Source organism: Pleurodeles waltl, chromosome 9 (genome assembly GCF_031143425.1).
Source record: "Pleurodeles waltl isolate 20211129_DDA chromosome 9, aPleWal1.hap1.20221129, whole genome shotgun sequence".
Classification (NCBI taxonomy): domain Eukaryota; kingdom Metazoa; phylum Chordata; class Amphibia; order Caudata; family Salamandridae; genus Pleurodeles; species Pleurodeles waltl.
The window spans coordinates 477,892,523-477,916,237 of record NC_090448.1 but is presented as its reverse complement, the minus strand read 5'-3'; the positions used below and the strand labels follow the sequence as shown (position 1 = coordinate 477,916,237).

Below are 23,715 nucleotides of genomic sequence, written 5' to 3'. Positions count from 1 at the left end.
TTAATAAAAATGATGTTAAAATTCTGCTAAAACAAAATTTGCAAGCCCATTAAATCAGAGTCAATGTCTAAAAATCTCATAATCACATTGCAATTTCTGATTTAAAAGAATGAAAAGCCCTCCTTTAGCACGGGCTATCCCCTTCTCCGATGGTTGGGTGGAAATGCTAAATGAAAGAAACCCATCTATATTAATTTTACTCTCGGCCCAGGTTTCCTGGAATAAACAGATGACCTGATTGTTAATGTACGCAATCCAATCTGGTTCGGCCAATTTCCTATCAAGTCCAGCTAAATTCTAAGTCATTATTGATAGTCCATGGTTGTCTAACTCTGTTCCATGTATCGGGCAGCCGGCCTCCTCCGTGCACATCTCCTCTTTGCTAGCCCCGGATGACACTATCCTAATGGTTCCGTTCATGTACAAATCCTCATAACTAATCCCAATAGGTGCTTGCTGAGCAGTAGTTAGTCATACAGATTTTAACTGCAAACAAGGGTTTTTGGCTGTCACAGAGGAATCCCTCTCCTGGCGGTAATTTGGGCATCCATATGTAGCAATATGACTGGCACTATAAGGCTTCAATGAAAGGCTAATCCCCCCACTTCTCAACTCCCTATACTGGCGGGTACGCGAGTCAAAGGCCATAAGTTGTTCTACCAGTTCTTTGTCAGGAAGATGAGTAGAAATTCTATCAAAATTTGATCCCGGGGGACTGCATCTTTCTGCTGCAAGAATATCCGAACCGATAACTGAAAGACAGTTCCGTCGGGTGCGTAACCAATGTATTGCCTTATTAATCCGGAATTCATGGTTCTCAACAGAACCCGGTGACAACTTTGGGACATCAACCATACAGATAATATCTCCACTTTTTGTACCTAACTCTTGGGCCATAGTTGCTAAATCACTAGGATCGTTGCAAAAAGGGGGGAGTCGATAATGGGGGGGTTCTAATGATTTATTCATGGAGGGAGGGGGGTCAACCTCCTTACCCGCTGTTTTAAGAGTATCATACCCCCCTGATCTTCACCTGTCTTTAGGAACATCAGGGTGGGCAATGTTACGTATCAGATTCTCCATGGAATCCCCACATTTAGATGTTCTATTGGGTCCCCATCTATTGCTCATGGAGTTACCTGCAAGATCTAGTTGTTGCCCCTCTGCACCAAGTATAGACAATTTTTCGCAAGGTGGGAAATTTACTGGCCCTCCTAGGGGGGTATTGATGGATGAGGTTAATTTAGTCATAACAGGTTTATCAACCACCCCCCCGTTTTTCACCACATCACCCTGCTGGCTTTTACACCCACATTGATGTGACATTTTTTCCTTCATTAATTTTGTTAATAATATGACCAAACTCCTAACTTCGTCTGCCCTCTGTAAAATAAAAGTCATGTTAATTCTGCTATCTGACGGCTCCAGTCCATTGGTGATAGGCGAGGGGTTGGTCAAGGTATTGTCATCAGTGACTACTCCAGACAGGGGGGAGTGCCCATAAGCAAATCCCCTTCCTCTGCCAGTGGATCGAACCGATTGGTGCACAGTATATTTGGAACCACCATAACCACTGGACTTAACGGATGGGGAATGGACATTACTCCCTCAGGAAGAATAACCTCCTGACAGGGTGGAAAATTGGGAGCACTGCAAGATGTTTCCTGAGAGGGAGATAAAGCAGTGTTCCTTATAATGGACAATTCCTCCCTTCCAACAACCTCTGTGGAAGAGTCCAATATTTGCCTCCTCCTCTTCCTAATAAAGATCTCTTTAATTTTCCCATTTCAAATCAAAACCTTAGTGGATAAGTCCCTGGCTGAATGGATGTCACATTTCAAGATAGCCTCTACGTCCTCAAACAGTAGATCAATTTCACCAAGGGCTTTTGATCCACATCCAGTGAGCGAGCTTGCTTGTTTCCTAGTGTTTTTTCAGTTTTTTTGTATCATTTAAAGGCACAGGTAAGTCAGCAGCCTTCCTTTTCTGTTAAATGGTGAATTTACCAGCCCAGATGAAAAAGAAAATAACCACTAGCTCTTACTCGGTGCTTACTTCTCCAGCCATGTTGGTGGGCCCTGCCCGGTCTCTATCGGGTGAAGACTGGCCCGGTCTTGGCCCGTGGCCCGCGCAAGGGCGCGTCAATTTCAGCTGGAGCCGGGAGCCTGGATGCCTGGGGGATGTAGCCCCACCCCGGGCCGATGGAAAGAGCAAATAAGCGTCTGGTGCGAGGGCGCGTAAATTTCAGCAGGAGCCGGGAGCCTGGATGATGTAGTCCCACCCCGGGCCGAGGAAAAGAGCAAATACTGATCTTTCAATCAGTCCACTAAGAGCCTAGAAACAGTGTGGCATGTGCGATGACCTGGAGGGGTGCAGTTTCAAATCAGAGTTGAGTGATACCCTGCTTTGTCACTATACAAATGCTAAGGATGTTAATAATCTAAAACTCACGCCATAGGTGGATTGCATTGTTCTATTGTAATAATGTTCCTTACCCAACTGTTGGATGACTAAGCATATTTTCAGACTGATAACATGCTTCACTGTGAGATCGCGGCTGGCACAGTGCTGTATTTTTTTTTTTTTTTTTTTTTAAGTCGAAGGGCTGCTCTTATTCTATCTTGGGTTTTGGGGCCTAGCATGGTGAAGGGTGGAGAAGCAGGTGAAAAAAATTCCAGTACACTAGCAGGTTAATATTTTGCTTTGCAGGTCCCCTGTGATGTTTCATGCTTATATTTTGCTGGTGGCTGGAGGCAGGAGGAAGAGACAAATCTACCTATATTGTCTGTATAGTATGTAGTGTAGTTGGGAGGAGAAAGGGTAGGTCAACTAAAACCTATATGCCACAATACAGCACCAGCTGATTGAAGGCTATTTTTCCCCGGAGTGCCTTGTGTGGTGTGAGCTTAGAGCACTTTGCAGGAACTGCACTTTATTTTAACAGGCTCCAGTTCACCGGCGTGCATAATTGGGTATAGTTATTGTAAGTATAGTGTGTACAGTTAATCTCGTGCATAGATTATCTAACATGTCTAACTTCCTCAAAGTAATTATGGAGAGCTAAGGCATATTGTTATGCATACACTACAGGAGTGTTATTTCTTGCAGGCAACATAGGTTGCCCTCCTTTCCTTCACTGCTAATGTTATGTACTGCCCCTGGCCATAGGTAATTTTTTTAATGCTGGTCCCTATCCACCCTGCTGTCTGCATGCTTACATTTCTCACTTTCAACCCAACCTGTAACTTTTTTCTGGTGAACACCAAGTTAAATTAATCCATTGACACAAGGGGGGTTTAGAGAAGTCCTATCAAAGTGAGAGGGTTATCCTATATTTTGTCCCCATTAAAGATATGGGTGAACAGTAGGACCCTAGAATCTTAGATGTTACAAAAGGATTAAAGAAATCTGCAGCCTATTTTAGAGATCCCTTTATAGTAAGTGCTCTACTCACAAATTGAATCAAGCCCATTCACACAAACTAGGTGCAGTGGGTGAGGATCCAATAATTAAACATGCCACGGGTGGCACCCATGGGTGAAGATACGGTTATAATAGGTATGGGCCTGATCACGATTTTGGCGGATGGGATACTCCATCACAAACGTGACAGATATCCTGTCCGCCATGTTACAAGTTCCCATATGCTGTGGAACTTGTAATACAGCAGATGGGATATCTGTCACGTTTGTGATGTATTATCCTGTCCACCAAGATCGTACTTAGGCCCACAGATTCCAAGATAGCATTAACCACCACCCATATCTTTCAGTGGATGAACAATGTTGGATAATCCTCTCCCTTTGATAGAACTTGTTTTGATTGGGAAGCTGAGGGTGTCCTGGATTTCTTGCTTGTCAAGTGCCCCTCTCCTCCCCCCGCACCCAACCCCCCCCAAGTCGTTTATAATACCAATAAGCTCTCCATCAGGGTGGCACTAATGTATCCGATTTCTGCTGAAGGTTACTATCTAATCAGGATCATGTAAAACAACCATATCTTGACCAAGAAGTCATGAAATATTTCAGAATCATTGCAGGCCTTTTGTGAATCTTCATTCTGCATGCAAGATGCCCAAGAGTCACAAGCAGAACAAACATTGTACTCTTAGTTCAGAGTCTTTTTCTGCCTTAGATTCAATAGACTTTTTCCCCTTAAGCTTTTTACGCAATCTGGTGTTCGAGATGTGAAAACATGGGAACAACTGGAACCACAAACATGGAGGAAGGATGGGGTTTGGAGCCTGCTGGGAACCACATCAACTTTCACTTGGTTTTTAGGACCTCTGATGGGTGGGGTAAATGTGTGTAATGCACCTCTACTTGATGTTTAGAAGGGATTTTATTTCAGACTGTGTATGCGTGTCCATCAGAAATAAAATGCTTAAAGTCTAAAGTGTTTCATTCAGGTCCGTTTAAGACTTTGATCCATGTAACTTGTAATCTTGTAATGCATGGATGGTCTCCTCCGCTTCAGAGTGAAATATTTGATCTATGCTGAACAGGCTAAAAGTGTTTGCACCTAGTTAGCGTTTTCCGGGTAAAAGTTGAACAAAGTACATATCAATCAATCCTCTGCAGTCCCACAACCCACATGCAAAAGGTTCAGCCCATATGAAGGGCAGCCTGTAGTGCGATCAAATGACCCCCCCTCCCCCCACCCCACAATCTACGAATCCACCTCCTTGTAGTCAAATTAAAGAAAAACATGCAAAAACTGAGTCCTCACACTCCCGCCCCACCCCCGCCCCCCATCCCCCACACAAATTACAATATGCAATATCTGGCATTCTTCACGAAATAATCGGTGAGCAGGAAAAGGGTGAATAAAAGAGGACTGTAGTATTTTACCCTACAAAATGTTTCAACCATAAATGGTAACAAAGAAAGAAAAGGGGCCTGGGCAGACCTATTGAGATACCTTTAAAGTTTGGGGTGGGACGGTGAGATGTAAGCTGTATTAAACTCCCATGCTTGCCAGTGGTATCTTCTAGCAATCTGCTTAATTTTTAAATCTGTAGAACCAATTGTTCACACAAAAAAAGTAACAGCACTGTTGGAAAGGCTTAGAGGCAGGGCTGATCTATTTGAAACTATACTACATTTGAGATAGTTCGAGTTTAAGTTGTCTAGTTCGGGGGGAAATGTGTCCCACGTAATGATAAACTAAAGCAGCACAGAGAAATTTGGCAAACTGGTATCCACCCTGGTATTACGTCACTGAGAAGAAATAGCTATTTAAAATGGGATGCATTGTGTTGCACGTGGGAATATTTCAGATTTGGAAAAAGGAAGTCACTTGGTCAGTTTAATCCAGGGAAGGCCAATGAGGCAGATTCGTGGTGTGCATTTCTGAACAACTTGAAGGAAAAACATTAAAACATGACTTTAGCGAGCAGAGCCGTCTAAAATAGCGGTGCCTTGCAGAATACAAAAAAGCTAACCGTTTACAAAAAGGAAATTAATAATTAGACACTTGGGCGTTAATAAAAATGCAGTCATTTTGTTGCTTCCAAAACGAATAAACTATCACAAAAGCACAGAAGGGATCATGAATGCATCTTAAACCAAGATCAGAGAAACCGAAGGAGCAGACCTTTTTCGGACACAAGATTAAAAAGTAGATTATATTCGTTAGTTTTATATCATCTAGAAATATAAAAAGTGCTCCTACCCGGCTGCTCTGGAAACCGACTCAAGGTCATTAGGAAGATGTAGCAAGTCCGGGTGGTTTTTCTCAACCTCCTGTAAACAGACAGATTAGTTAATGTCCACTCTACTTCGGTCCTGAAATTTGAAATTATAATAAGTAGTTCAGCTATGTCTGGCATGTGGGACCAAATATAAGGTAATACCATCTATTTCAGAAAGGGAAATGTGTGATGTGCGAGTCATCAGAACATACCTGGTTTCAGAAGGTGTTCAGCGATACAAGACCTGCAAAACTATGCATGAACCCCGACTGTTAACTTTTCTGTACATCTCTCTTGAAAGGGAAGTGAAGCGAATAATTTTACCTTTAAGGTTAGCAGGCGTACTGCAACAGACACCTACAAGTTTATTTATGGCCAGTCCAGAGGCTCAGAAGTCTTGGTGGAAGCCAGGAATAGAAAAACACCAAACTTCTCATTACTTTATTACAGACCCATAAAGGCGGTGCCTTGGAACCCATCAGAATTTTAGGTATTCAGTATAATGGGCTCACCTGTCATGATGTTCTTTCCTGATGCGACATACTTTAAATCCATTTAGAACATGAAACGCCACACACAACAAGGAAAAAACAAGCATTTGCAGTGCAACGGGTCTCACGTTTGCTCGAGTTAGAGCTATTAGCGCTGTAAATTCCCAAATGGACTTCTTACCACATACATTGAAAATGAAAGGAAAAATGAAAATTACAAAAGTTGAAATAATCAAGCCGATTCAAAGCGCCACCACCGCCGCTATGAGCGTAAGTGCAAAGGAAACACAAAAGGTAAAAGAAGTTAGCTTGCAGTCAAACATATTGGTGAAATGTGCAATTATCCATTTAACAGGGTTGGTCCCCAAGGCGGTAACAAAACCGCTCCAAGGAGGGACAAACAAAGCATTTACCAATGAAAGAATTTTTGAAAGGCAAGCCCACAAATGAGTTAAAGTGATGCGTGTGAGGTGGGCGTGGTTAAGACCCCACATAGATGGAGGTCAGAAAAGCAGCCCTTGCGCGTAGCTATGCTCGACCTGACAACGAACAGAAAGTGACCGTCTTTATCAGCTACTCCATCTGTTGTGATTTCTAGTTGGTGGTCAGGACCCTGGTCACATTACATTTTGGAAAAACTATTGGGAGTCTTATCCATGCACCATGGTTACCCTTTTTTTTTTTTTTTTACTAATATCAGTATTGGTCACCCCCTTTTCCCCAGTTTTACATTCTTCGGTTTTCATCAGTTAACCTGGGTGCTTTGTTTTCCCTACGTCCACTAACAAACCTTTTAACTGCTTAGGTGTTCCTTGGCATTGCCCTTTCATTACTGTTGCAGCACATGCCATCAGGGCCAATCTTAGCACTGTTGGTGCCCGGTGAGAGTGTTTTTTGCCCCCCACACACACCACCTCTTGCTATATGAATTCTCTCCCACAGTGCCCCTCATCTCTCCATAATACCACTCCGACATACATTTCAATTTTTTTTAAAGCACTAAATTCCACTCAAACTCCGTTTTGTAATCTGGATGGCAAACGTTCTTTGTAGTAGGCACATTATCCCTCTGAGCTACTTTATAATGAGCCAAAACTGACACTAGACAAAATTTCTCACCAGCAGTAACATTTTCACCAGTTCTCTTCAAATTGTTATTTTTGCCCGAGAAGACTGGACACAAAATTAACTTCATGTGTTTTTAAACCCATATATTAGTTTTACACAGTGCCCCCAAATTCCGAGCAAGGTGCAGCTGCACCGGTCGCACCACTCTAAAACCGGCCCTGCATGCCAAACCTATCCTCACTTCAGTCTCTCACTGTAAGCCAGGAAATGTGACCATGCTACCTACAGAAGTCTTGAGCACATCACCATCCACTGTTTTTACCAATCTGCTCAGGTAAGGCGCAAACAGACAGGTGACCTCGTTTCAGTAACAAATTGCTTTCCATTTCACTTTTGGGGAGCCCTTGCAGAGAAGGTGCTTGACGAAGGATCGAGCTTCAATCTTTCAACTACCCCATAATGTTGATTTTTATCACGACATACGGTAGAGAAAAACACTATGGCAAACAGCACATTTCCGCGGTCTTTTCTGGTGAATTTAACATACATAATCTTAGTTCAGGTGAGGAGCAATTCACAAATTAAACATATTTATACATCTTAATTGAGAAAAAATGTTCTTTTAAGACTGTTTTGGAGCATTTGGCTAGGCATTTTTAGATGACTTGACAGACCTATCTCACGAGGATGCCCATGTTCAGAAGGAGCTTGAAATAGCTATAAAGAAACGTGAATTACATTTTCTCTCTAGGGTCAGCACTATTTTGGAGAGGTATCATTTGGGTAGACTGGCACAGAAGGATGAGGAATCTTGGAGAAATAGATAAGATCACAGTTTTAAGAAGCATGGCATTTTCATGCACGTTTGATACTCGAGCAGAGGAACACATTGGATACCAGTTTGTGTTCCACGGTACAGCTATTAAAGTAAGGAAAGAATTATGGCTCAAAGCTGAGCCACTCTTGTGGGATGTGATATTGACAGCCAAGTGAGTTGAGCTCATTATGTGTTGTGGGATTGAAACGTAATGTCAGAAAGAAAGCTGATGCCCGTGTGGTAGATAGTACAAAGAGAAGAGAAAATCATTGCAATTTAAGGACAACTGTTTTTGCTGTAGTTTAGTTGGATATTTGGCTAACTGGAAAGAATTTCGAGCTATCAAAGACGTTTGCAATAAATGCAGCAAATATGGTCATTTTGTCAACTGTTGCAGGAGTGAAAGTAAAATTAAAAACAATGAAGTGAAGTGTGTGACGAGGTCGTCTTCTATCTAGAAAAACTGAAATGCTGAAATCTGTGATATTTTAAAATTGATAGTGTATATTTCAAGTTGTACTCCGGCTCCCAATTGAAAATCTTCATGCACGTACACAAGAAATATTTTGAATGGAAAGAGACTCAAAAAATTGGTATCAAACTAGGAGATTAGGGGGGGCATCCCATACACATGAATGGACATTTCCATTCTCTAATCGAGTATAAACAAAAGTTAACTGAATGAAAGATCTGTGTAGCAGTAAAGGGAATAACATTTTAGTGTGCGCGCACCAAAACAAAACTGTGTTCATCTTGATCCTAATGCTGCATCTCAAGAATGCATTCACCAGCTTGACTACTCTTGTGGGGATGATTTTTCCAAGCAATTTCCCGCTGTTTTAGTCCTAATTTGGGGTGCCTTCTGAATGCTTCCCATCGAAAAAATTCAGGGCAGACACCACTGCTGTAGTAGTGGCCAAAGGAGAATGCCCATGAATTTTCAGGATACTGAGAGGTGAGCTGTAGAGACTATATGATTGTGTCATAGTCCCTGTGTAGACAACAGAGTGGTTGGGTTTTAGGGTAGGAAAGCTAATGAGGACATAGGGTTGTGTGTTGACCTAATACGTCTAAACAGCTAAGTCATTGCACATACGTTTTCCCATTAGAACACATTTTCACCACTAAAAATATAGGCCAGAGAGTTCACAAGATTGGTGTGCCTTTATAACACCCAAGACTTCGTAGGAATTTTTAGTTATGCCATTTGGGCTTGTTTCAGCAGCTTCCATTTTGCAAAGTCACAGATAAATTTGTGCATGACCTGGATTGGTAGATGCTTCCAAGATGACCTATTTTTTAGAAGATTGTGGGAGGTACACACATCTCAGTCTGTAACTTTGTGGAAATTTTGGATTGGGTGGGGTTGACTATGAAAAAGTAAATGCAAATTTGGAAGGAATTAAATTGGCTTGTTGGGTGACACCATCTTGTAAAAAGAGGCGAGACCTACAACTGATTTGGTGAAAGTGATCTGCGTATTAGAAAGACTTAGGCGATTGTATCATCCATCTTCCATTTAAATGTTATGCACACTGAAGCAAAAGCTTCATACCTGCAAAGATTATTTTCATATGGGCTGCCCATCAATGCACCGGGTGCCTGCTGTCATAGAAACAGTTCTGGGTGACTGGCTCAGGGTGTGAGTAGGAACAGCACATCTACAGACTCTACAAAGTCCATCGTCCTCCTTATCACTGGAATATAACACTTTATATGGTGTAGTATGTCTCCGCATCCTCTCTCTTCAGCCAGCATCTGCTCAGTTTCGGTTCATTCTCTGCATTCAATCATTGCAACTTATAGCTCTTGTTAGAAATGGGGTCTTTGGTTGGCAGTCAGGTTACCCCCTGTCCAAGCAAGGACCCTCACTCTAGTCAGGGTAAGTCACACACAATCCAAATTATTCTGTGCCCACCCTCTGGTAGCTTGGCACTGAGCAGTCAGGCTTAACTTAGAAGGCAATGTGTAAAGTATTTGTGCAATAAATCATACAACAACACAATATAGCACCACAAAAATACACCACACAGTGTTTAGAAAAATATATAATATTAATCTGGGTATTTGCAGGTCAAAACGATAAAAGATGCAATGAGAAATTGTAAAGATCACTGAAAAGTGATATGAAGTGTCTTAAGTCTTTAAAAAGCAAACAGTCTCTTTCAAGCACAAAGTACCTGGTTTGGAGTGAAAAATCTCTGCAGAGGAGGAGATGCGTGGAAAAATGGTGTGTGCGCGTCGGTTTCACCCCTTCACACATGGATTCGTGTCGTTATTTTTCACACAGAGAAGACGTTGCGTTGATTTCCGGCGCGCGGACAGTCTCCTCTGTGGGTCGTGGGGTTGTCAGACGCCCCGGGGTCTGTGCGTGGATTCCTGGGCTTGTTGTCTGGCTGCACGTCGTCCCGGTGGGCTGTGCGTGGAATTTTCTCCCTCACGGCAGGCGTTGCGCCGATTTCCTCTCTGGAAGTCGGGCAGCGTTGTCCAGACGGGCCGTACGTCTAAGTTCCGGTCGCACCACAGGCGTCGCGTCGATCTTTTCCTTGCGGGGGTCGAGCGGCTTCTTTCCGGATCAGCATGCAGTGAATTTTTCACCGCGGAGCAAGCTGTGCGTAGAATTTTTCAGCGCACAAGGAGTCCAGTTGAAAGATGGAAGTCTTTTTGATCCTGAGACTTCAGGGAACAGGAGGCAAGCTCTATCCAAGCCCTTGGAGAGCACTTCTGCAGCAAGGCAAGAGTTCAGCAAGGCAGCAGTCCTTTGTAAAAAGCAGTCAGGTGAGTCCTTTGAGCAGCCAGGCAGTTCTTCTTGGCAGGATGCAGGTTCTGGTTCAGGTTTCTTCTCCAGCAAGTGTCTGAGGTGGTAGGGCAGAGGCCCTGTTTTATACCCAAATGTGCCTTTGAAGTGGGGGAGACGTCAAAGAGTGGCTTAGAAGTGCTTCTAAGCCACTCTTTGAAGTCCGCCTTTCAGTTCAATCCTGTCTGCCAGGGTCCCAGTAGGGGGTGTGGCAGTCCTTTGTGTCAGAGAAGGCCCTCCACCCTCCCAGCCCAGGAAGACCCATTCAAAATGCAGAAGTATGCAAGTGAGGCTGAGTACCCGGTGTTTGGGGTGTGTGAGTGAATGCACAAGGACCTGTCAACTAAACCTAGCCAGACGTGGATTGTAAGGCACAGAAAGATTTAAGTGCAGAGAAATGCTCACTTTCTAAAAGTGGCATTTCTAAAATAGGAATATTAAATCCAACTTCACCAGTCAGCAGGATTTTGTATTACCATTCTGGCCATACTAAAAATGACCTTCCTACTCCCTTGAGACCAGCAGCTACCACTTCAACAATGTAGGAGGGCAGCCCCAATATTAGCCTATGAAGGGAGCAGGCCTCACAGTAGTGTAAAAAAGAATTTAGGGGCTTTACACTACCAGGACGTGTAAACTACACAGGTACATGTCCTGCCTTTTACCCACAGAGCACCCTGCTCTCTGGGTTACCTAGGGCACACATTAAGGGTGACTTGTATGTAGAGAAAGGGGAGGTTTAGGCTTGACAAGTACTTTCAAATGCCAAGTCACAGTGACAGTGAAACTGCACACACAGGCTTTGCAATGGCAGGCCTGAGACAAGGTAAAAGGGGCTACTTGAGTAGGTGGCACAACCGGTGCTGCAGGCCCACTAGTAGCATTTGATCTACAGGCCCTAGGCACATACAGTGCACATTACTAGGGACTTATAAGTAAATTAAATAGTCCAATTGGGTATGATCCAAGGTTACCATGTTTAAAGGGAGAGCGCATATGCACTTTAGCACTGGTTAGCAGTGGTAAAGTGCGCAGAGTCTAAAAGCCAGCAAAAACAGAGTCCAAAAAGTGGAGGGAGGCAGGCAAAAAGTTAGGGGTGACCACCCAAAGGCTGTCAGGTCTAACAGCTCTATTTCTTATTATGGGGTGGGAGCTGACAGTCATGCGCTTTGAACTGAAGGGTACAAGGAGCATCTGAATTAGGATAGTAGACCAGACGTGTGTTGCAGTGACAAATGAACAGGTGCTTCTTTAAATAAAAAAAAACATTCGGATTCAATAAATTCCATGAAGGGGCATGTGCAGAGGTACCATGAACCACTCTAGGCTCCCACATTGCTATACACACATGAACATGACAGACCCATGATGATAGCATTCGCTTTGCCAATTTGATCTCATTGCCTAAAAAAAAAAAAAAAGTCACTCGCAACGGGCTGATGGCAAATGTGGTTCCAAGCCATTTATATTTTCCATTGCGATTCAGTCTTAGGAGCGGGATGCCCCTTTCATGTCTATTCTTATCAATTTGCACCTTACCCATTTGCAATCAGTCACAAAGATTATTTTGCAAGTCAGAAAATAATTTCAAACTCCGTGCACATTTTGAGTTGCACTTATGTGGTTGCTATGTAAAATTTTGCTACGTTTGCAACTGCAAACAGGCTTGAAATATCAGGACCTATGTCAGCTTGGGAGAAAAACAAACAAAAAAAGAGATAGTACCAGCTCCCTGTATACTAGAATATAGGATATCTTATGCCTTCAATGTCATTTGCGATGTCTGATATGTTAAATGACATTGGTAACATCACTGTGTTGTAATACGTGAAGTCATTACCAGTGCCTAGCGGGTATTCATGTTATAGTTAGCCGAGTAAACTAACTGGTGAATTACAATGTTTTTGCTTTGAAACAGTTGTGTTATTTTAACACCCAACTATAACATCACTTAAACTGTTGCTTTTTTCTAGTGAATTTCTACTTTCTTTATGTAAGCCAAGATCTTATTACCATACCTAATTATAACATCACCTTACAAGTTTTTTTCTGTTAAACTGTTTTTTTCTTTTTAATTATATTCATCCAGTTTCTATACTGGAGCACAGCTTTCTACAATGCCTAGGATGGTTAGAAGCCAGGCCTTGCCTCAGACCAGGGCCTGTGCTCATCCCCCAATGAGTGTGCAAACCCTCCTGCACATAGCTTTTGGCTCCGCACAGTGCAAGGTTGGCTCAAGGCTCGCCATAGGTGGTAGCCAACCTCACGTGGGAAGCCCAGACACACAGACCTCCAACCCAGATTTTATGTATTATTTTTGCTGGACTGCTGCTCAAACTTCCTTCCCTTGGCATAACAGTACAGTGCAGACTTCCCTGGAGAAGCTAGCATGGAATGGAAATACCGTGAGGTTGAAGCTAGAGTGCCAGCAGTGTGGCAGTAGCGCAGTACCTCATGGGGTGGACATAATGTGTCCCGCAGGAGTACCATGGTACAATTTTTTTGTTAGATATTTGGGCCATACATGTCAGGGGGGTTATGGAATGCCTATCCTGACCCCTTATTCCTTTTTCAAACAGAATTCCTGTAACACAGGCACTGAATGCCCAAGTCCTGTAATAGCAACAACAACATTTTTCTTAGTTTTCTATATCTGTAACCCTTTTAAGCCCACCTCGAGCACTTGTTAAAAAAGCCAGTTTGTCAAAAATGGCACGGCAGATTTCCACAAACTAATGTAAAGCATGCTTTACATTTTGCCAAATTTGGTGCAATTGCATTCAGCCGTTGTTTCAGCAGCTGTGACAGAAAGTTCCTATTAGAATTAACATTGGAAATCAATGTTACAGGCACACCTCTACCCTTCTTGGCCCCGGCTTGATGGATAACCCCAAAACCTGGAGCAGAGGTGAATGGATTTCTTTTTAGTAAAGTTTCATGAATGTTAGTCAAACAGTGCGTAATTTAATAGCAAAAAGTCTAATTATGACTAATTCTATTCTCTAACCATAAAGTCCCTGTAGCGTTAGTTTTTTTTTTTTTCAGTGAATGTTTATTTTTTGTTTTGCCAAACTAAGTATTTTTAATGACTAAGTCAATACAACCACCACCGCCTTGGCTGTGCAGGGGATTGGCTGCAGGGCCTGTCCTGCAGAAAACAACTTATGAGCCCCGCACCACACATGACCTTTGGCCTACCCCCCTATACGCACACAACCCCTACACCCCTCATATTCACCAAACCTCATGCCACATACTGCTTTCAACCATGAGCAGTGGAGGTTGGACAACACCTTATAAGCACCCAACCATGTGCTACAAAGCCTTCAGCCCTGGTGGCAGGGATTGGCCGCAGGGCCTAGCCTGCAGCCAACACCCCATTAACCAGTCAACCCCATTCCATGCACAGCCTTCACTAACAAAAGAAATGGGGGAAGGGTAAGAATACCCTGACCCTCTAACCCTGCTGGCAAAATAGCATTTTTTTGGTACATTTTTGCTTCAAAATCCAGGAGATTCGCAAATCTGCTGGAAAAATAAAAAGCTGCCTTCAATGCTGGTTTAAAAAAAAGCCCCTGGGTAGGCCAGGTCCCAGGGGCATCTTGAGGCTCTTGTGATCCTCAATTAACCAACACCTTCCTGGTACTTTATTGTAATAAAAGAGGGAGGTCAAGTGGAACACCCTCCATTGGTCTCCTTGAGCCTCGGGGACACCACCTCCCTATGGCTTTAATTTAGAAATAGAGGGGGTGCTGCTGCACGGACCCCCCCTCCTGTGACTTTACTATGCCCTGGGGACCACCACCTCCCCAGGGCTAGATTACTAAAGATGTAGGGGCCTCCATGGAGCCTCCCCTGGGCCTTGTAGACCACCAAATCGCTGAGGCTAAATATATTTAATTGGGGAGCAGGGGCCATGTGCCCCAATCGGAGGCTTTTAAAAAAAATAAATAAATAATTGTTGCCATGAATTTGCAGCAAAGTTTAAAAAAAAAAATGCTTTTTGCCTTTGTGGGATTCAGGGGGACCCTGCCCCCCCCCCCTTTTTTGTTTTAATAGTTTTGTTTGGGACTCTGCTGAGTGAGTCGCAAAATGCAGTGGCTGCTGCCACTGAACAGGGGTGGTGGGACAGGACGGGGGGTGAAGCCAAAAAAAATAAAAAATAAAAAATACCCACTTACCTTCTCCTTTGGGAGATGCATTCATCTCCTACATCCTCGTCTTCTTCACAGCAGCACATAGGCTTCGAGGCAATCAACGCTGTCACCAGCATGACAGCAGTATCGTGATTGGTCCGAGCGGTCTGCTTCGGCACTCAGATTGGTAGTGGGAGCCTCTGTATGTTCTCCACTCAGCTGTGCAATACAGCCGGGTACAGAATATGGAAAGTGCGTATGTCTGTTTGTCCGGCCCAACATGGCCAGCCAAACACACGCACACTTTATAGTGCACATACCCCTCCTCCAGCCGAGCCGGGCCCCCTTACTCCCAAGAAGAAAAAAAATAATAGTGTTATTATCGCTACCAAATATCTCCCAACACTTCCTGGTTGAGGTGTAGGCAGCCAATCAGATCTCTGCATGAGAATGGGAGGATTTGCAAAGTGTTTGCACTCCTAGATAAATGTGTTTTTCCTTCAATATCTCCACTACTGAACAGATATACAGGAAATAACAAGCAGCACTCTTTCTGGACCAAGAGCTACCTTCCTTTCAAATTTGGTATAATTCCGTCCAGCGGGTCAGGCTGTAGTCATGTTCAGAACCCCTATGACAAAATGCATGGGGAAAACATGTTTTGGGACCCCCACCCCCTTCTTTCCTGTGGCCCTCACTTAACGGATCACCCTGAAACTTTCAAGACAGCAGCTGAACGGGCGATGGTGATAGTTTTGGAAATGTTGTGAAGATTTGTTAAGAGGACCAAAGCTATTGGCAAAACAAAAATGCTTTAAGGAAACTTGTTCCTATCTAACTACCTTCTGGAGACTGCCAGTAGGTAATATACACACACTAAATACTGCTGCAGAACCAAAGTAAAGGTAACATTTGTCATAAAATATATATACATACACTTTATGTGGTGAGCTCAATACACCCTAAAAAAAAAAAAAAAAAAAGTACATTTGTGTGCACACACTTCGCCATCCTTGAACCATAGAACCCCCTTACTACTCAATGCTACCCTTCCTTGAACTCAAAACCCCCTTAGTACCCCCTTAATTGTGCACATCCCTGAAATGCAAAGCTCCTTACTATCTCATAAGGGTACTCATCCCTCGACCACCCCACCCCCCCCCCCCAAAAAGGAAAAAAAAAAAACAAGAAAAAAAGTTGTACCTCCTAGCACACTGACCTAACCGCTGAATTTCCACTTGAAGTCTGATAGAGCGTTCCGTACTAATAATTTTACCTGTATTGGGACGCTCTTTAGGCCGATGAATCTTTTGGCTAAGTGGGACCCTCTCCACCCTTAGTCAGTCAATTTAATCAAATCAATAATCGATATCGAACATAAGCAATACCCTGATCAACATAACACTTGACAATTAATCCAGAATACATTTCGGCGAACCCTGACCTTTCAGTCAGGAATAACCACACCAGTTTATTCCAGGTTAGTGAATTTATTTCCCTATATTAACAAAGCTAGCACAATATAGATGTGTCTCAACACCAAATGATAAACATAAATGAACATTAATAGCTGTCCATAACGGCGAAACAGGTGCAATCTATGCAGCATTTGGATAACAAGGCATTCGATAATGGCAATGCAAATCACTAATATTATAATCTGTAATGAACTAATTGCATACATTTAGTCAGCATAACAAGGTCTCAAATTGCATCGTGCGACAAAAGGAATCCTCATCTATCCTCAAATTAGCATCGGCATGTGGGACTTCATGAGAAAACAATTTAGCAACATTAATTTAGAAAACTCCTAACTAGGGCTCTTATCAAAAATGAGCAGTTGGTTACCTAAAAGAAACACAATGCAATTGTACAATTTCCTTTCATATTTACCAATTTCAATCAGCATTCAAGGAAGTCTTCGTCTCACAGGTACCGTTTCTCGATCAGCATGGGACGGGGGCAAAGGGGCAGGGGTGGACGGGGCAGTTGCCTCACGGCGGCAAGATAAACTACTACTTCATGCAAAGGGACAAGTCAAAGTTAAAGTCTCTAGGGTAAGAATCATCTAAATCTCTTTCTCTTGATTAGAGAAAGCATCAAAGTCTCTCAAAATGGCGTCGCAGCAAGGTGGGCCATAATAGCTGCAATGTCCTGCAAAATGGCGGGTATCGGGCTGGTAATGGCTGCTTTCTTCTCGTGCACCTGGTTTAAATAGACAACAGTTCAGATCCAGTAGGGTCTTCCATTGGAGGGTTCATAGGTTAGCTTCAAATTGTCCAATCAAAAACAACAGTTCTCAAGCTTTTACTTAAGCATACATTATCCTTGGAGACGGGTACGCAAGTTGCAACATTTTATACCAATTAACTCATTTTCAGAGCTTCCATTGTCCGCACCTGCAGATTGACCTTGGAGTAAAGAGAAAAATGCCAAGCTGGCACGAAACCTTAAGATAAGCATGTGAACGTTCTCAGTGGAAAAGTACAGCTTCAAGCAGAAATACACGTTTAATAGCACATTGGAAAAATACGAGCATCTAAACCGTGAGACCAGGCAACTAGGCCGAAGCCTGCACTAAAGTAATGCTAAGCTAAAACATTTCAAACAAGCAAATCGTAGCACACGTTTACGATTATGTCGGATTAGTGCAATTCTAATACATCACGTTATATAAAGCACGCTTATAAATGTTGGCAAACTACTCTGAGGGCACATTTTGTCCCCGTACAATCTTTATTAGTTCGGTTAAAGTCACACATGATTATTTCACACTACGTTTATGCACTAATAAATGTAAAACCCTCATTTCAGCTTCATCAATTCCTCCTCTGATGACTACTTGTCATCACACCAAATCATGCCCACAAATTTTATTCCATTAAAATTCTGTCAGTTCTCTTTTCCTTTTAATTCCCCTAGTTTTCGCTTTGTATTCTTCTGCCATTCTTTTCATCATTTTCTCTTCCTTCCTTCTTCTAATTCTTTCCATAATCATTATTATTCCCCTTTTTATTCCCCAAATTCCAAATATGCAAATTAGTACTATTAGTATTCCCTGTATTATTTTTAGTAATATTCCGTTCCAAATTCCCCCAATCCAATTTCCCACTGAAGCAAGTCCTTTTCCAACCTTCTCCCACACTCCTGGTTCTTTCAATTCCTTCAAGTCTGCACTCTCTTTTGTTAGATTAGCAAGCATAGTTTTAATTTTCACACTGTTATCTGGAATATACGTACAACAGTGTCGTGCACCAAGCATTTTGCAAACGCCGCCATCCTTTGCTAAAAGAATGTCTAAGGCAAGCCTATTTTGAAGAGTCATAGCTCTTTCCGCTGCAAGTTCAGCATCTATCAGGATTATAGCACCTGAAAACTTTGTCAACATGTTATCCACTATAGTAGACCACTTTCTTATTTTGATGGAATTCAACACAACTCCCAATGAAGGAATAATGGCTCCAAATATATCTCCTACCACAGCAGCTGCGGTCTCTCTTTTCTGGATACGATGGGATCCAGATGTCTTTGGAATCATCGATAGGTCATCCAGCTGATAAACCTTTGGGAACACTATACCCAAATAACATCTCCCCCACCATCCCTTTGGAAGACGATAATAGGCATTATACCCACAAATGTAATATACACCTGGAATGACAGGGTCAAGTCCGTTCATCATGAATGTCCATTTGGCCTTAAAGATAAACGTATGTTTATACTCACTCGCTCCTACGAAAATGTTATCATAATAAGATTCACCTCGGTATATACAAAATTTCCCTACATGCCAAGCATCTAAAGCAATTCTCCCTTGTGTCTTTATTGCGGCAAAATCATAATTATCTACTGAAGTCCTCTTATGTAGTTCTTTTTCTAATTTCGCATTCATTTGTGCCCTTCTATCATCTGTGCGATCTAAAAAGCTTATTTCTACTGCAGAGAGCGAGCAGGTGAGGTTTTCCCTATGAGCGTGAGCCGTTTCAAAAGGTTGCATTGGCTCGAAAAATTCCCTCATTATTTTAGCATCCCAATCTTTAGCAATCTGGCTTAGCTGCGCTATTATAGGAACATATGCAAAGGTAACATCATAATTCGAGTAAAAATACTGTATGTTAGTCTGACCATAAAACCTAGACATTACTATACTACATGTAATCCCGTATGTAAGAGGCATGTGGTGATAAGTCACCCCTTCCTTTACTGATGTCGGTATCTGTGTACACACAAAACAATCTTTCGCATCCATAGTCTCAACATATTCTGTTAGCAAGCGATAGAAAACATTATACGAAAGTTCTTTCTTATCATGCAAGTATCTCTCATCTAATTCTAGTCTCTTCAATGCGGTTAGTTCAGTGACAGTAACAGGAGCAAGAGTAGAAGCATCAATTTTCTCATTCTCACCCTTTCCATGCATTCCAAGCACTATTGCCATTATCATTAGTACACATGCAATTACCAAGCCTATACACACATATTTACAATACTTCTTTCTACTATTTTGCGTCATGATCTGTATAGAATCAGAGAGCTAGAAGTACCTATAAAGAAACTATTTAGCAATTCAGTTACAAAGCTGAACGAGCGCAATGTTCACACAGTCTTCTTCAAGAGGCCAGTCACTTATCGGTTAGCAGCACTTGTCTCAATTCGGCAATAACTCAGTTCTCAAATCGGGTTTAAGAGTCAATCAGGTTTTCAAAGTCTTATCAAGTTAGCAAATGTCTCATCCGGTTTAGCAATGTCTCAGCTGGTTGTATCACGTTAGATTGTAGCAAGCAATATAATTTATCACCCCCCTTCAATCGACAGAGTCCATAAAACTTTTTTCTATTGGTATCTCTTCTTCTTCGTTCTCGAGGCTAAGAGATACGAATTCGTCAGTCCAATCGTCATTGACTACATATGCCCATTCTGGACCAGAATATCTCCTGTTTGGTATCCTTTTCCTTTTCAGTTTTGCCTCTCTTTTCGATTCTGTCTCACTGGTACTTTCCTCTTTGGTCAAGTCTTTTCCTTCACTTGTGGATGGTACCACGACAGTCACTTCCTTTCTTTTCTCTTTCACTTTTGGCCTTTCTCCGTCATTCAAACTTTCTTTAGTCCTTTGTTTTATTGGTGATATACTTAGTCTCCTCTTTGCACCGTGTCCATTTGATGGACCTGCGACCTTTTCTGTGGAAGCTTGAACTTTTTCGTTCTGTTCTGCCTTGTCCCCTCCTTCTGGGGAATCAATCACATTCTCCTTTTCTTTTTCTCTATCGTCTGCTTCTGGGAAAGCCCTCCTCTGATCAGGCTCTCCTGCTTTTTCACCTTTCTCGAGCCCTTCGTCACCGGTACTTTCGTCAGGCTCTTTATCACTTTCAGCTGCTTCAGGTTCTTTGTCACCTTCAGCTGCTTCAGGCTCTTTGCTACCCTCAGCTGCTTCAGGTTCTTTGTCACCTTCAGCTGCTTCGTCGCTGTCTGAACTTTCTCCTTGGTCTCCCCCAAGCGAGTTGGTCTCTTCGTCCTCAGAGAATCTCTCTCTCTCTCTCCTGTTTCTGCCTGTTCGCTTTCAGTTTAATTTTGCTCAGTCTCAGCGCTCAGCACTGTTTTATCAGGCACTGGTAGTTTCAGCGCTTCAACTTCCTCATCTGTGGGACACAACACTTTCTTTGTGTGACTGGCGTGAATCCAGTTGGGAACCCCCGCACACTTCACAGCAGTAGTTGTCGTCAGGATCACTTGGAAAGGGCCTTTCCAACGGGGTTCCAGACACGACTTCCTCACGTGCTTCTTTACCACGACCCAGTCACCTGCTTTCAGTGTGTGTCCTGGACCTTGGATCGGTGGCAAGGTGGTTGCTTCCACCTGGTGAGAGAAAGAGCGAACCACGTCAGCCAGACCTTTGCAGTAGTCTAACAACATATCATCTGTAATATTCAAGAGCGCGTTTGCGGGAACTGCAGGAAGTCTCATAGCCCTGCCCATGAGAATTTCGTGCGGAGACAATCCAGTCTTTCTATCAGGGGTGTTTCTCATTGACATTAGCACCAAGGGCAATGCGTCAGGGCATTTCAAATTTGTCGATGCACATATTTTCGCCATTCTTGACTTCAGTGTACCATTCATTTGCTCCACCAGTCCTGAGGCTTCAGGGCGATAGCTACAATGCAGTTTTTGCTCAATGTTCAGCGCTGCGCAAAGTAACTATCACCTCGTTATTGAAGTGACTTCCCCTATCTGATTCTAAAGAGATCGGGAATCCGAAACGTGGTATTAACTCTCTCAACAATAGCTTTGCAACTGTAAGGCTGTCATTTCTACGTGTTGGGTATGCTTCAATCCAGTGACTAAAAATGCACACAATCACCAACACATACTTCAAACCTCCATGCACAGGCATCTCAATGAAGTCCATCTGCATTCTACTAAACGGGCCACTGGCTCTGCCAATGTGGCTCGCATTCACAACTGTTCCCTTTCCTGGGTTCATCTGCTGGCAAGTGACACATCGATGGCAAACTGCCTCTGCGGCTTGACGGAATCTGGGGTTAAACCAATCAGTTTTGAACAATCGTATCATGGCATCTCTCCCTAGGTGAGCCTGTCCATGATAGAACCGCGCAAGCTGTGATAAGAGACCATTTGTTAAAACAAATTTTCCCTCATTTGAAACCCATAACTCATCTGGTCTTTTTATACATTGTGATTTAATCCAGGAATCTCTTTCGTCCTCCCTGACGTTATTCTGTAATGTTTTTTAGTTCATCTATTGTATCTACGACTTTCAAGGCAAATGCTTCAGCTGGTTCAAGTTCTGGTTCACTTATCGAATTCCATTCATCTCCGAGTAATATACAATTCAAGGCACAAAATCTTGCGACTTGATCAGCATATGCATTTCCCAGAGAAACATAGTCCTGTCCTTTTGTATGAGCACTACACTTTACCACTGCAACTTCGGCTGGCATTTGAATGGCGTGTAACAATTCTCTTATTCTTTCCCCGTTTTTCACTGGGGATCCTGAAGAAGTCAGGAAACCTCTCTGTGACCATAGTTGTCCAAAATCATGCACAATCCCAAACCCGTACTGACTATCGGTGTAAATGGTGACTTTCATCAATGCAGACAGTTGACATGCTCTTGTAAGGGCTACAAGTTCTGCTACTTGTGCAGAATAGACTCCTTGAAGCCGGCCCGCTTCTAAGACACCTGTTACAGTACATACAGCATATCCTGCTTTCAAAATCCCCATCCCATCTCTTAAACATGAACCATCAACAAAAACAATTTGGTCATTTTCATCAAGCTTAGTATCCTTAATGTCAGGTCGAGGTTTGAGCATGACTGCCTTCAGGTGACTGAATTTTGCACCAATGTCTTCAGCGTCCTCAATTTCAGCATTTTCACCGGGAAGCAAGGTTGCTGGATTCAGCGTAGTGCACCTTTTCAGCTGCACATTCGGTGAGCCCAGAATTATCGTTTCATACCTTGTGAGTCTTGCTCCAGTCATGTGTTGCGTTCGGGAGCGGGTCAAAAGTATCTCAACTGAGTGAGGGACCATAACTGTTACTGGGTGTCCCATCACTATTCCTTCACTCTGAGTGAGGCTGATACCAACTGCTGCTACGGCGCACAAACACCCTGGAAGTGCTGCTGCAACCGGATCCAAGGTAGCTGAAAAATACTCTACTGGTCTGTTTATGCCACCATGGGCTTGAGTCAAGACAGACAAAGAACATGCATCACGTTCATGACAAAACAATGTGAAAGGCTTCGTGTAATCAGGCATACCTAAAGCTGGAGCCCTGCACATGCATTCCTTCAATTCGATAAAAGCATCCATCTCATCTCCTTTCAGCTCAATTTGATCCAAGGCATCCTTCTGGGTCAGCTTCAGTAAAGGCTTTGCTAGAGTTGAGAAGTTGGGAATCCACTGACGACAGTAGCCCACCATTCCCAAAAACTTCCTCACCTCCCTCCTTGTCTTTGGTGGACTCATCTGAAGTACACTCGTTATTCTTTCCTTCATTATTCTCCTTGACCCTTTCTCTATCTGGTGACCCAAGTATTTCACTTTCTTCTGACAGAACTGCAATTTGGAAGGAGACACCTTGTGTCCATTCCTTCCCAAATGGTTCAACAGAGCAATGGTATCGGCTGTACAGCCACTTTCTGTCTTTGATGCAATCAGTAAGTCATCGATGTACTGTACTAGGGTTGACTCGAATGGCAATTCTAATGCTTCCAAGTCTTTCTTTAGAATCTGATTGAATATCGACGGTGACTCAGAAAACCCTTGAGGAATTCGACACCAACTGTACACTCTGTCTAAGAATTTGAAGCAAAAGAGAAATTGGCTGTCCTCATGAAGAGGCACCGAAAAGAATGCTTGTGACAAGTCGATGACTGAGAACCACTCGGCATCGCAAGGGACCTGGAACATTATCACAGCTGGATTCGGTACTACAGGGCAGCATTTGACTATGATGTCATTTATTTTCCTCAAGTCCTGCACGAGTCGAACCTTTCCACTCGGCTTTATTAGTCCCATGATTGGTGAATTACATGGACTGCTTAACACTTCTTTCAGTACTCCCTGTTTTACAAATTCATCTATGAGTTGGGCAACTTTCATGAGGGTGTCTTGTGCCATGTGGTATTGTGGGGTCTGGGGAAAGGTTGCATTGGGCTTTACAGTCACTTTCACTGGTTCCACTCCTTTCAT

The 23,715-nt window shown here is 42.9% G+C and overlaps 1 protein-coding gene across 1 annotated transcript in view; it reads right to left on the bottom strand.

Annotated features, from left to right (window-relative positions):
• Positions 1-23,715, bottom strand: part of LOC138258649 (inverted formin-2-like) — a 319,153-nt gene that overhangs the window by 54,143 nt on the left and 241,295 nt on the right. The window contains exon 10 of the mRNA XM_069205971.1: positions 5,674-5,744. Coding sequence (XP_069062072.1) covers positions 5,674-5,744 — 71 coding nt within the window. The remainder of the gene's footprint in view (positions 1-5,673; positions 5,745-23,715) is intronic.